General features: G+C 40.8%; 1 protein-coding gene across 1 annotated transcript; it reads right to left on the bottom strand.

Moving 5' to 3' along the window:
• Nucleotides 1-227: 227 nt before the first annotated feature.
• On the bottom strand, nt 228-2,128 carry LOC112326633 (uncharacterized). The gene is made up of 6 exons (XM_052445709.1): nt 2,124-2,128; nt 1,872-2,043; nt 1,695-1,786; nt 1,506-1,612; nt 1,285-1,376; nt 228-1,181 (listed from the first exon to the last, which is right to left on the bottom strand). Exons 1-6 carry the CDS (start codon nt 2,126-2,128, stop codon nt 1,068-1,070), a joined length of 582 nt encoding a protein of 193 aa, XP_052301669.1. The 3' UTR covers nt 228-1,067.
• Nucleotides 2,129-13,162: the final 11,034 nt, after the last annotated feature.

The raw sequence follows: 13,162 nt of genomic DNA, 5'->3' as shown, positions 1-13,162 counted from the left end.
TAACCGTTTTCACATCACTACCAACCATTTATGTTCACACTTGAAATTTAATTTTTTTTATTTTCAATTTGTGTATCTTCACTAAATGAAAGATGAACTAGTGATCACCTTTTCTAGATGAAAGGAAATGACTGCAATGAATCAGGCTAGGTCTAAATACACACTCTCACAGCCTATAAAGTGCACCTTGACAAGCTGCTTATCCAAAATCAACAGAAGTTCAGATGCCAGGCACGAGTTAACAGAAGCAAGGGTTACGATGTTACTGGAAAGCAGTCTGTCAGCATCTTTTGTGTTTTCTGTAGTTGAAGGACAATTTTGGCTGTGACAGACATGCAGCCAAACTGCTTATCACAGTTTTCGTAACTATCAAGCATTCCATTGTTGTATTCATGAATCGATCTAGGACATGATGCCGAGAGCACGAATCCAAGTTCTGTGGAGTTCATTTTTGCATAACATTTCATTGGTTCATACATCTGCAAACACTGATCCAAATTTCTAGTTGAAAGAAACAAGGAATCCTGTCAATATGTCACCAATAACCAGAACGCGAAAATCGAAAAACTCCTTTGAATGGAACTGCGACATTTACTTTTCCATTTAGTCATGCAAAAAGAACATGCAGGTGTAACCCAAGCAGTGAGCTTTTTTCAACTGATCTGATCTGATCTGATCTGATCTGAGGCATTCTATGAACCATAGAGCGAGAATATCCATTACCTTACGATCAGCTAGCGTTATCTAAAAAATAGGCTTTAGAACATCTCCTATATTAAAACATCTGACTATATGCAAAACACACTTTGTCCATCTCTATCAGATCACTTTACTGAACATCATATTATGTGATAGCACAATCAGTTCAAAATCTGAATGGCTAAAACTTTTTCTGAAGTTCTCCAAGTAATAAATGCGGAGAGCCTACTTCAACACTGAATTAGTTAAGAGTGCCTGATGGTGCTGCACCAGTCATCCTACATAGCATGCAGTAATTATCCATCTTGAGGATCAGTTTATATATATACAAGTTGTGCCACACCAAGCTCAAATATATAGAGATATAATTAACAACAACCAAATTCACCTTTGTGATATTTGCGTGAACCTCTTCTGCTGCTTGAGCCACCATCTTTCACACGACTGTGATGGTAATCAGATCGGTGTGATTCTTCATGTGCCTGAATGCATGGGGAAGTAAGTTTTTCACATAAATAAATTCCTAGAACAGATGGGAGACAGAAGATACTGGGTTAGGGGATTTTCAACAGAATATAATAATACATCATCTGACGCAGAGCGTGGATGATCCCTGGATGTGTAATCCTTGCCATATCTAGAAGGCATCCTCCGATCATCCCCTCTATCAACCTCGCCTGCAAGAAATAAAGTTACGCGAGCAGAGTCCAAAATATAACAGAAACCCGAAGAGAAAATTGCTTAATGTATAAATAACAAATTATGTATATGTATCAGACAGTCCACGAGAATTCCTATTCACATACATCCCCTGGATGCCACAGTTGATGTTCTAGTGTCAGACAGTCCACGAGAATTCCTGACAGAACTACTAGCACCTTCGCCAAAGCCAGTTCGAGAACTATGCTCCTGCCTGACAAAATAGATACAAAATTACGTAAACAAAAGAAAGCATGTAAGTTGTGCAAGGGCAAGGCTGTGTTCAAAATCCGCACCATTGTGAATAATTTCGATTATAATTCTCGTGATCAACACGAGCTCTTGATCGTTGAACGAAAGGTTCAGTACTGCGAGGGCGAACTTCCTCCTGATAAGAACAAAGACAGACTAAACAAGGTCACAAATGGATTTAACAGTCGCATATGAAGAAATTTTTTTGACAAGATGCTGACCATTGAAGAATGAGGACGTATAGAACCAGAAGTGTAATTGTAATCACGGCTATGGCTTTCATAATAGTTTGAAGGCTGTTTGGTATTTCTTTCATAACTGTAGTCATTGTGACGAGAAGGTCTATGAGCAACACCTTCTCCTCCATAGCCAGTTCGAGAACTATGCTCCTGCCTGACAAAATAGATACAAAATTACGTAAACAAAAGAAAGCAAGTAAGTTGTGCAAGGGCAAGGCTGTGTTCAAAATCCGCACCATTGTGAATAATTTCGATTAGAATTCTCGTGATCAACACGAGCTATTGATCGTTGAACGAAAGGTTCAGTACTGCGAGGGCGAACTTCCTCCTGATAAGAACAAAGACAGACTAAACAAGGTCACAAATGGATTTAACAGTCGCATATGAAGAAATTTTTTTGACAAGATGCTGACCATTGAAGAATGAGGACGTATAGAACCAGAAGTGTAATTGTAATCACGGCTATGGCTTTCATAATAGTTCGAAGGCTGTTTGCTATTTCTTTCATAACTGTAGTCATTGTGACGAGAAGGTCTATGAGCAACACCTTCTCCTCCATAGCCAGTTCGAGAACTATGCTCCTTCCTGACAAAATTGATACAAAATTAGGAAAACAAAAGAAAGCAATAAAGTTGTGCAAGGGCAAGGCTGTGTTAAAAATCCGCACCGTTGTGAATAACTTCTATAAGAATTCTTATGATCAACACGAGCTCTTGTTCGTTGAACGAAAGGTTCAGTACTGCGAGGGCAAACTTCCTCCTGATAAGAACAAAGACAGACTTAACAAGGTCACAAATGGATATAACAGTCGCATATGAATAAAATTTGTTGACAAGATGATGACCACTGCAGAATGAGGACGTTTAGAACAGATATGACTTTCATAATAGTTTGAAGGCTGTTTGGTATTTCTTTCATAACTGTATGTTGGGCAATTTCCAGAACTCAAACACACACAATTTACGTGGTTCGGCAACTTGCCTACTCCACGGAGCTACTGGTTTGTATTAATGAAGCTTACAAACAATACAAACAAAGGAGGAGGAGAATCTTCTCAACTCAACTCTACACTCAAGCTCTCTCTACACTTCTCTGTTCTCTCTTCTCTCTGTGTTTTCACTCTCTGCAACTCGTCGGTTCTTCTTCTCTGTGTTCTCTCGATACACTTACAAACACTTCACAAGGGGGCACATTAATATACAATTAATGGGAGTGAGGGGGAGTCCTCCACCATGTGCTAAGTGGGAGATTAGGTAATCCCACTTGCACATGGTGGGGCTTGCTTGTCTCCAATAATTAACAATCTCCCACTTGGAGACAAACAATGAAATTATCTTTTATCCTTGAAGGCCAACTGAAGTTTTGCACAACTTCAGTTTATCAAGTGTAACTCCTTTGGTTAACATGTCAGCTGGATTCTTGCTTCCACAGACCTTTTCTAGCATTAGTTGCTCGTCGTCCAGCAGTTGTCGGATGAAGTGATATTTGATCTGAATATGCTTCGTCCTGGAGTGAAATGCTGGATTCTTGGCAAGGAAGATTGCACTCTGACTATCGCTATACAAAGTACCCTTTCCATTCATCTTGCCCAATTCTTTCAGGAAACTCTGCAGCCATACGATCTCTTTTGCAGATTCTGAGACTGCAACATATTCAGCTTCTGTTGTTGAAAGAGCGACGATCTTTTGCAAGGTAGAACTCCAGGAAACAGCAGTCCCTCCTAGAGTATATACATATCCTGTAGTGCTCTTTCGGCTATCAACATCTCCTGCTAGATCAGCATCTACAAAACCTTCAAGTTTCAAACCACCAGCTGTGAAACTGAGACAAGTTTCCGAGGAACCTTTTAAGTACCTCATAATCCATTTGACCGCCTCCCAATGCTGCTTTCCAGGATTGCTCATATATCGGCTTACAACTCCCACTGCATGGGCAATGTCTGGTCTGGTACAGACCATAGCATACATCAAAGAGCCGATAGCTGAGGCGTATGGAATCTTATCCATGTATCCACTTTCTAGCTCAGTTTTTGGTGACTGATCTTTGCTGAGCTTGAAATGATTCCCCAGTGGTGTACTTACTGGTTTAGTATTATCCATACTAAACCTGCTAAGAACCTTCTTGACATACTCTGTTTGTGAAAGCTTTAGTACGCCTTTGTCTTTATCTCTGAAGATTCTCATGCCAAGTATTTGTTTAGCAGCTCCCAGATCCTTCATTTCAAACTGTTTTGACAACTGCTGTTTCAGCTTATCAATCTCCTCAATGCTGGATCCTGCAATCAACATATCATCTACATATAATAGTAGAATGATGTAGGAGTTGTCAAAATGTTTGACATAGCAACAATGATCAGCTTGGCATCTTGTATATCCGGAACTGCACATGAAGTTGTCAAACTTCTTGTACCACTGTCTTGGAGCTTGCTTCAAACCGTATAGGCTTTTCTGTAGCTTGCAGACTTGATTCTCCTTTCCTTGCATTGCAAACCCCTCTGGCTGTTGCATATAAATATCTTCCTCCAAGTCACCATGAAGGAATGCTGTTTTTACATCTAACTGTTCAAGATGTAAATTTTCTGCAGCTACTATCCCCAGAACAACTCTGATTGTTGTGAGCTTCACAACTGGAGAAAATATCTCAGAGTAGTCAATGCCTTTCTTTTGTTGAAACCCTTTGACAACAAGTCTTGCCTTGAACCGTTTACTTCCGTCATGCTCAGTCTTCACTCTGTAAACCCACTTGTTTTGTAAAGCCTTCTTTCCTTCAGGCAGTGTGGTTAGCTCCCAAGTCTTGTTCTTCAGCAACGAACTCATCTCATCCTTCATGGCTAACTCCCACTTGCTTGAGTTTCCATCTTGTAAGGATTCTTCATAAGTTAGCGGTTCACCACCATCTGTCAACAAAATGTAATTCAGTAAAAGTGTGAACCGTTGCGGGGGCTTTATCGTCCTCGAAGACCTGCGAACAGCTGGTTCAATTTGCTCCGCATCTTCTTGTGTAGTAGCGGGTACAGATATGCTTGAGTCTTCTTGTAAAGACTCTTGATTGTTGTTCTGCTCAGTAACATCGGGAAGGCCTTCTAATCTTATGAATTCAGATCCTTGTGGCCTTGTATCTGAATCAGCCTTATCTGTTTCTGCACTTGATCTGTCTTTGTACAGAACTTTCTCATTGAAGATCACGTTCCTGCTTCTGATAATCTTTCTATTCTGATCATCCCATAACCGAAAGCCAAATTCTTCATCTCCATAGCCGATGAAGAAACATTTCTTGGATTTGGCATCCAACTTGTTGCGAGCATCAGAATCTATATGAACATAGGAAACACACCCAAAGACCTTTAAATGAGAGAGTTGTACCTCTTTTCCTCTCCATACTTCCTCGGGCAGTCTGAACTCCAAAGGAACTGATGGTCCACGGTTGATCAAGTAAACTGCGGTATGAACTGCGTCGGCCCAGAATGTTTGAGGTAACCCTGAATGCAACCTCATGCTTCTAGCTCGTTCATTGATGGTCCTGTTCATCCGTTCAGCAACGCCATTCTGTTGCGGTGTGCCTGGAACGGTCTTTTCCATTCTGATACCATTGACAGCACAATACTCCTTGAAACCTCCATCAATGTATTCTCCTCCATTATCAGATCTTAAGCATTTCAACTTTAGACCTGATTCAGTCTCAACCATAGCCTTCCATTTCTTGAATGTTTCAAACACATCAGATTTATTTTTCAGAAAGTAAACCCATACCTTCCTGCTGAAATCATCAATGAAAGTCACGTAATACCGAGAACCTCCAAGAGATGCTACTGGAGCCGGTCCCCATAAATCTGTGTGTACCAGCTCTAGCTTTCTTGGTCTTAAAGTCCTGCCAACCTTCAAGAAACTGAGCTTTTTCTGTTTTCCAAGAACACAGCTTTCACAAATGTCTAGATCGACATTTTTTAATTCTGCCAGTTTTCCCTTCGACTGAAGTATCTTCATCCCCTTTTGACTCATATGGCCGAGTCTACAGTGCCATAGATGTGCTTGATTTTCTGCTTCAGTAGAGGCAATAATGTCTGCAAATCTTGTGGTCATATACAGGGTGCCGGTTTTCTTTCCACGAGCCAAAACCATTGCTCCCTTTGATACCTTCCACATACCTCCAGAAAAAAGGATTGAATGACCACTATCATCAAGTTGTCCGACCGAGATCAGCTTCTTCTTTAGATCAGGAACATGCCTTACATTTTGCAAGGTCCATATAGATCCATTCATTGTCTTGATTTGTACATCTCCTAAACCCACAATATCCAATGGTTGTCCATCGGCCAGATAGACTACACCGTGATCTCCAGCAATATAGTTTTGCATCATTTCATGGTGTGGTGTACAGTGAAATGAAGCACCAGAATCAAGAACCCAATCATCAACAGGACTATGCACAGCAAGAATCAAAGCATCTTGCACCTCATTTGTGGTAGCGTTTGCAGAGTCAGCTTCAGGTTTTTTCGGTTTTGTGCAATTCCTCATGAAATGACCAGGTTTGCCACAATTCCAACATTCAACCTGCTTTCTGGGTCCAAACTTGCTTTTACTTCTATATCTTGATTTTGATCTGCCTCTGGATAAGCCTCTATCATGTCTCCTCCCTCGAGTGTTGATGTTGAGAGCTGATCCTGAGCTTGAACTTTCACCCGAGTCTTTCCTTCGCACTTCTTCAGCCAAAATCAAGTCTCGAATGTCATCATACTTCAGTTTGGATTTTCCAGCTGAATTGCTCACGGCTGTCCTCATGCCTTCCCAACTGCTTGGAAGTGAAGCTAGCAAGATGAGTGCACGAATCTCATCATCAAACTCAATCTCAACAGATGATAATTGATTTGTGATGGTATTGAAGTTGTTGAGGTGTTGCGTAACGGAAGTGTTTTCGACCATCTTCAAGTTAAACAACTTTTTCATCAGGTGCACTTTATTATTTGCTGATGGCTTCTCATACATCCCAGACAAGGCTTCCATCAATCTTGCAGTGGATCTTTCTTTCGTAACATTGTGAGCAACTCTTCTTGATAAGGATAACCGGACAATGCCCAGAACTTGTCTATCAAGAAGTAGCCAATCTTCTTCTTGCATATTTTCTGGTTTACTCCCCAACAAGGGAAGATGAAGTTTCTTCCCATATAGATAATCCTCAATTTGCATTTTCCAGTATCCAAAATCTGTCCCGTCAAATTTTTCAATTCCAGCTGCTTTTATTTCATCTGCCATTTTTACTACTTCTCCGATTCGAATTTCCCAAATCTGACCTTACAGATATGTCCGGAACAGCCGAAAACCTTGGAAATGACACTGAGATCACCCCAATCGGACTTCGGATGGCTCAGATTTTAGCAATCAAAGTTTAGAATTAACGGACGGTGCAGATGCAGCCGCGTGTCAACCAGAGTACCGCCTGCGCCGCACCGGATCAAAACCTAAGTAGCGGTTCTGATGAAGCCACGTGTCAGCCGATTAGGTCCTGCGTCACACCGTATCAAAACTCAGTAACGGTTATGATGAGGCCACGTGTCAGAAGATTATGGCCTGAGTCACACTGGATCAATACTCAATAGTGGTCCTGATTTAACCACGTGTCAACTGATTGGGTCCTGCGTCGTACTGGATCAAAACCCCTCAACGGTTATGATGTAGCCACGTGTCAGAATATCAGCTTCTGCGACACATCGGAACAAAACTCATCGATGACGTGGCAGGTGACGTGGCAGGTGACGTGGACGTGACCGTACGGCTGTGCTGACGTGTCGGGTCAGCCCGACCCGTTTTGCAGAAGCCGGGCGAAGATGGAGCGTGGCGCGCGTACGGCGCGTTGGTGCGCGTGGGCAGTCTGGGCGTCGGCGCGTGTTGGCGCGTGCGGGCATGCAGGACGTCGGTTCTTCGCCGGGTTTGCAACAGTGGATTCGTCCGGTTGTCCTCTACACGATGGTATGTTCAAAAACACATTTGGAGAACTTTGATTTTTGAGTTTGGATCAAACACCCTCTTTGTCAAGAACAAGCTCTGATACCAGTTGTTGGGCAATTTCCAGAACTCAAACACACACAATTTACGTGGTTCGGCAACTTGCCTACTCCACGGAGCTACTGGTTTGTATTAATGAAGCTTACAAACAATACAAACAAAGGAGGAGGAGAATCTTCTCAACTCAACTCTACACTCAAGCTCTCTCTACACTTCTCTGTTCTCTCTTCTCTCTGTGTTTTCACTCTCTGCAACTCGTCGGTTCTTCTTCTCTGTGTTCTCTCGATACACTTACAAACACTTCACAAGGGGGCACATTAATATACAATTAATGGGAGTGAGGGGGAGTCCTCCACCATGTGCTAAGTGGGAGATTAGGTAATCCCACTTGCACATGGTGGGGCTTGCTTGTCTCCAATAATTAACACTGTAGTCATTGTCACGAGAAGGTCTATGAGCAGCACCTCGAGAAATTCCTTGAGATGGAACTGTCAAGTAAACACACAGTAATAAGATGAAGAAAAGAGAACGTTGGGGGAGGTGGGGTACCGCTACTAAAATGATTAAGGTAAGACATACCAGAAGGCGTTCCAGTATTTAATCTCTCCGGCGAAGGAAACTGCTTTTTCCTTCCGACACTATGGGATACTGCATTTCTATCTCCAGGGCTAGATGATTCTCTAGGACCACCATTATATGGTTTACAACTAGTCTCACTTCTCTCACTACGATCTATAGCACTAGGAGCATCTGTGTGAGAGCGATGAGAATCCTGTTGAACTTCGTTTCCCAGGCCAATTTCCTGCGCAACAGAACTACTGGCTTGAGCAGTACCCTCTGAAGGAATTCTCACCTCATTTCTCTCGCTACGATCTATAGCACGAGGAGCATCTGTGTGAGAGCGATGAGAATCCTGTTGAACTTCGTTTCCCAGGCCAATTTCCTGCGCAACAGAACTACTGGCTTGAGCAGTACCCTCTGAAGGAATTCTCGCCTCACTTCTCTCACTGCGATCTATAGCACGAGGAGCATCTGTGTGAGAGCGATGAGAATCCTGTTGAACTTCGTTTCCCAGGCCAATTTCCTGCGCAACAGAACTACTGGCTTGAGCAGTACCTTCTGAAGGAATTCTCACCTCACTTCTCTCACTACGATCTATAGCACGAGGAGCATCTGTGTGAGAGCGATGAGAATCCTGTTGAACTTCGTTTCCCAGGCCAATTTCCTGCGCAACAGAACTACTGGCTTGAGCAGTACCTTCTGAAGGAATTCTCACTCGCGGTTTTGCTAAATCTGCCCACGCATTCACCTGAAAAGAATGACTCTTCTTTACAAGCCAGCACCACTTTGCATTGACATAATTATAATGCAATATATCACCAAAACATTTCAGATGTTAAAACTTAAAATCGGCATTTACTCTCCCTCTGATATTAAACCTGAAATAAACATGATGTCTTGTTTAAATGGAAATAACAATGACACAACACTCGAACGAGAAAACCATGCAATGTAACTGACATTGAAGACACAGTAAACAACAATTTTCTTACCCTTTTATCTCTGAAGTAAAGCCCGTCAACATTAACACCATTAACACAAGTCGCTGCAGCTTCATGAGTCTCAAATGTTACATAACAATAATTTGTTCTTATAGCAGAAGGAATGTGGCGGGCAAGTTCAACCTTTACAATCCTCCCAAACTCCTTAAGATGCTTCTTAACATGTTCTTCCCTCCATGCACGAGGTATACCATCTAGATATACTCTCTTGACCTAGAAAGAAGAAAACCATCTAGCCATACTTATGATATATCAGAACATTCCTATATTTGTAGAATTCCAACAAGTTCATAGGAAATAATTACGACTCGACAACATCTCTTATCATTTGAATTAAGAAAATACCTCAACAGTTTCATGCAAGGTATCATGAGTAGAAAAATGCATCCCCTGGAATAATAAATGCGTTGTATACATATCATCACAAGGATTATTTTCCTTTGTACGTTTTCTAAAACCAATTCCAAACAATCAAGAGAAAGAAATTGTGTTCAACCTTTCTGCGTATTAATCAAGAAAATATTTTTCTGTATAGACAAATGACTATCAATTATTTTCCTGTGCTGGGAATCTTAAATGTTAGAAACCATTCACTAAGTTATCAGGACCTGAAGTGATATAAATTAGACAAAGGCAGCGGAAAAGATCAGAGGAATACACAAGAATCTTTACATGTAAAAGAGGACATACATACATGTGACATAATTTCGTCATTCCCACTAGCATATTTGCGTGAAAAATCAGCCTTGGCAGCTCGATTCTGACCAAATGAAACGTTCTCCTTTTTTAAGAGCTCAAGAGCTTCCGATGCATCTTTTCCGGAACGGAAATCCAGATGAGCATATCCCCGGTTCTTCTCCTTGTTTTCTCTAGCAGGATTCAAGGTCAAGATTTCATAGTTTTTAACACCATATTCTGCAAGCTTGTCTTCCAGCTACACAGCAAAACAACCCAACATGAGCAACTAAAATCTGAACCTTCCCTCCAAACGTGGAAATACAATTCAATAACAAAATACTCACATCATCCTTCGTCCATTCCTTGCATATATTCGGAACGTAGAGAGTTTTACTGCCATCTTGGATTTGAGCAGTCCAACATCTCTTGCCATTAATCTGACAGTTAAAACACCGAAGTCACATCTAAATACGTTATATATGGAAGCAAGGAAAGAAAAATTATGGAATCAAAAAGCATGGCATAAAGTAGCTAGAGATGAGCAGGAAAATAATCCAAATACTAGTCTTGAACTAGTACAAGAAATATGGCTTGAAAATTGCTTTTCAATCTATGTGGCAGAACAAGAAGTGGCAGCCTGAAAAACATGAAGATAGCAACTTTCTATACTCTACGAAGCATCAAATCAGCATCTAATACAAGCTCTCATTAAATGACGAAAATCATCTAAATCCATTTTGGATTCACAGTTTTTATAAACAAACACATTGAACTAGTTAAATGAAAACACACGCAATAAAAAATAGAAGAGAACCATACCACTGGATCTGAAATTTCACAGATAGCACGACGGGCCAGCTCAACAGTTGCAAACGTCAAGAAAGCAACCCTCTTTTTGGATTCGGAGTCCCAACTTAGTCTCACTTTAGTCACCTCCTCCACCCCACCAAAAACCTTCCTGAGATCCTCCTCCTTAGCATATTTATCTAACCCTCCAACAAAGACCTTAAATCGCAGATCTTGACGCTCCTCAACTTCATTGCTCACTTCTTCCACTTCATGTCTTTCCATATTCTCCCTCTTAACTTCCTCTGTTACACCGATAGAATGTCAAAGTAGAAACACTAACCATATCCATGTTTCTGTTCTAACCACAAAAATGAAATTGGAAAACAACTCTTTCCTCGTTAGTCTTAACCTACATGGATTCTCAATCAATTCTCTCGCCATCAACTTTAACACAAACATAATTAGTCTAGACATGCACAGAAGGAAAGTAAAAGAAAACTTGCAGAATATCGAAGAACTTGACATGTTCCTTTACAATCAAGATTCAAGATTCTTGTTCAAGAAACTACACAAAAAGAAAAAGAAAGGAAGGAAGTCCTATCGCAGAAACAAAAGAAAATGATTGACATATAGCATAATTCAAGCCACAATGCGTAAATTGAGTTCTCTGGTTTCACTATATAATAATGGCAAGCAAACTAGCAGTGCTCATTGAGAAACTATATATGTTACCATCATTAGAAGGTAGAGAAAGATTGTTCGGAGGTGCTGCTCCATCATTTGGAGGTGGAGGTGGTTGGATCTTTTTGGGACGGGTGTCGGCGGGTCCAGTAGAGAATTGTTTCACTGCACGTGAAGGCATTTTTCTCTGTTACTTCTGTTAGTTTCTTGAACTCTGAAGAAGCTGCAAAGTTATGCTTTGTAACTGAAACAAATACAGAGAATTAAAGAGAAATGAGGTTTTGATATTTCCTTTTCTTTTTAACTTGTTTCTTGAAGGGAAACAAAAGTTGCTGAAAATTGATGGTGCATGATCGTGAAGCTTGTCAACTTTTTCACAGAGACAGATTTGGACTGTTCGTTTTTAGCTTTTCAATGAGGACGTTCCTTTGTTGTCACAGATAAACGCTAATGGGTCGAGCCAGATACACAACAACGTTTTTCTATGCACGTTAGACTTGACAGAGAAAAAGGTTGTTGCATGGAGTGGTGGAACAGTGGAAGTAGCTGTGGAAACGCAGTGCTCTCTTTTGCTTGGTTTTGGCCTAAGCACTCTTCCTTTTACTTGCACTGAAAATACATAATAAATTGTTCAAGACATGCTTCTCACCATTGTTAGGTCTACTGAATCAAAGCAATAGGTTGGTAGTCTCTACTGAGTGTTCTGTTGTTGCAGGACAATTTTGGCTGTGACAAGCAGGCAGCCAAAATGCTCATCGCAGTTTTCAGAAGAATGATCTATCAAGCGTTCTATTGTTGTATTTATAAATGAATCATTAACATGATGTAGAGACCAATAATCCAAGTCCCAAGGAGTTCATTTTTGCATAATATTTCAGTTGTTTGCACACCGGCACACACTGATCCAAATTTTCAAGTAGAAAGAAACAAGACCAATGGGATAAATCCTGTCAATATGTGATGTTGGGGTTTTGAACAATTAGATCACACTCAAATTTTGCCGAGATTTCACAGGTATGGGGGCCAGCCCTCTTCGTCGGCTCACATCGAGAAAACCTTTAAAAAAAGCCCAGAAGATAGGATTTGATTTAGTTATTTTACTCTCCTGTTTAATTTCGGGTTTTCAACCTTAATTTCAGTTTTTTTTCTCGTATATGTTGAGGGATTCTGTCTCAGACATAATTAAAGGATCTAACCGTGTTTTATTACTGAATAGTTTATTCTCTAAATGTCTGCCTCTCCGTAAAGGATTACAATTCTGGTTTTAGAACCCTATCAGAAATTCTGGTTCGGCTATGTCAATATGTCACCAAACTAGTCTAATCATGCACGGCACAATTTCTCGTGTCCAGCAATCTAGTCTCCTATTACCGAGGGACATGTCCATGGAAAATGTATCAGACAATCTAAAACAAGCACAGAGAAAAAAAAAAAAAAAAAACATAGACATAAGCCTATAATCCAAGCAGAGAGCTATATGAACTGAGCAGAGGTCTTGCACTGTTGTATAGAGATATAACAACAATCAAATTCTCCTCGGATATATTGGTGCGAACCTCTTCTG

The sequence above is a fragment of the Populus trichocarpa genome, chromosome 1 (assembly GCF_000002775.5).
Source record: "Populus trichocarpa isolate Nisqually-1 chromosome 1, P.trichocarpa_v4.1, whole genome shotgun sequence".
In the NCBI taxonomy this organism is placed as follows: Eukaryota; Viridiplantae; Streptophyta; class Magnoliopsida; order Malpighiales; family Salicaceae; genus Populus; species Populus trichocarpa.
The sequence above is the reverse complement of the archived record's forward strand: the minus strand, read 5'-3'. Positions and strand labels throughout refer to the sequence as shown.

Excerpts from the sequence above, each read along its gene's own strand:
- LOC112326633 (XM_052445709.1), bottom strand. Across the intron at positions 1,787-1,871 it reads TACGTCCTCATTCTTCAATG|GAGGAAGTTCGCCCTCGCAG; the intron begins GTCAGCATCTTG and ends TGTTCTTATCAG. Across the intron at positions 1,182-1,284 it reads CACGCTCTGCGTCAGATGAT|GCACATGAAGAATCACACCG; the intron begins GTATTATTATAT and ends CCATGCATTCAG.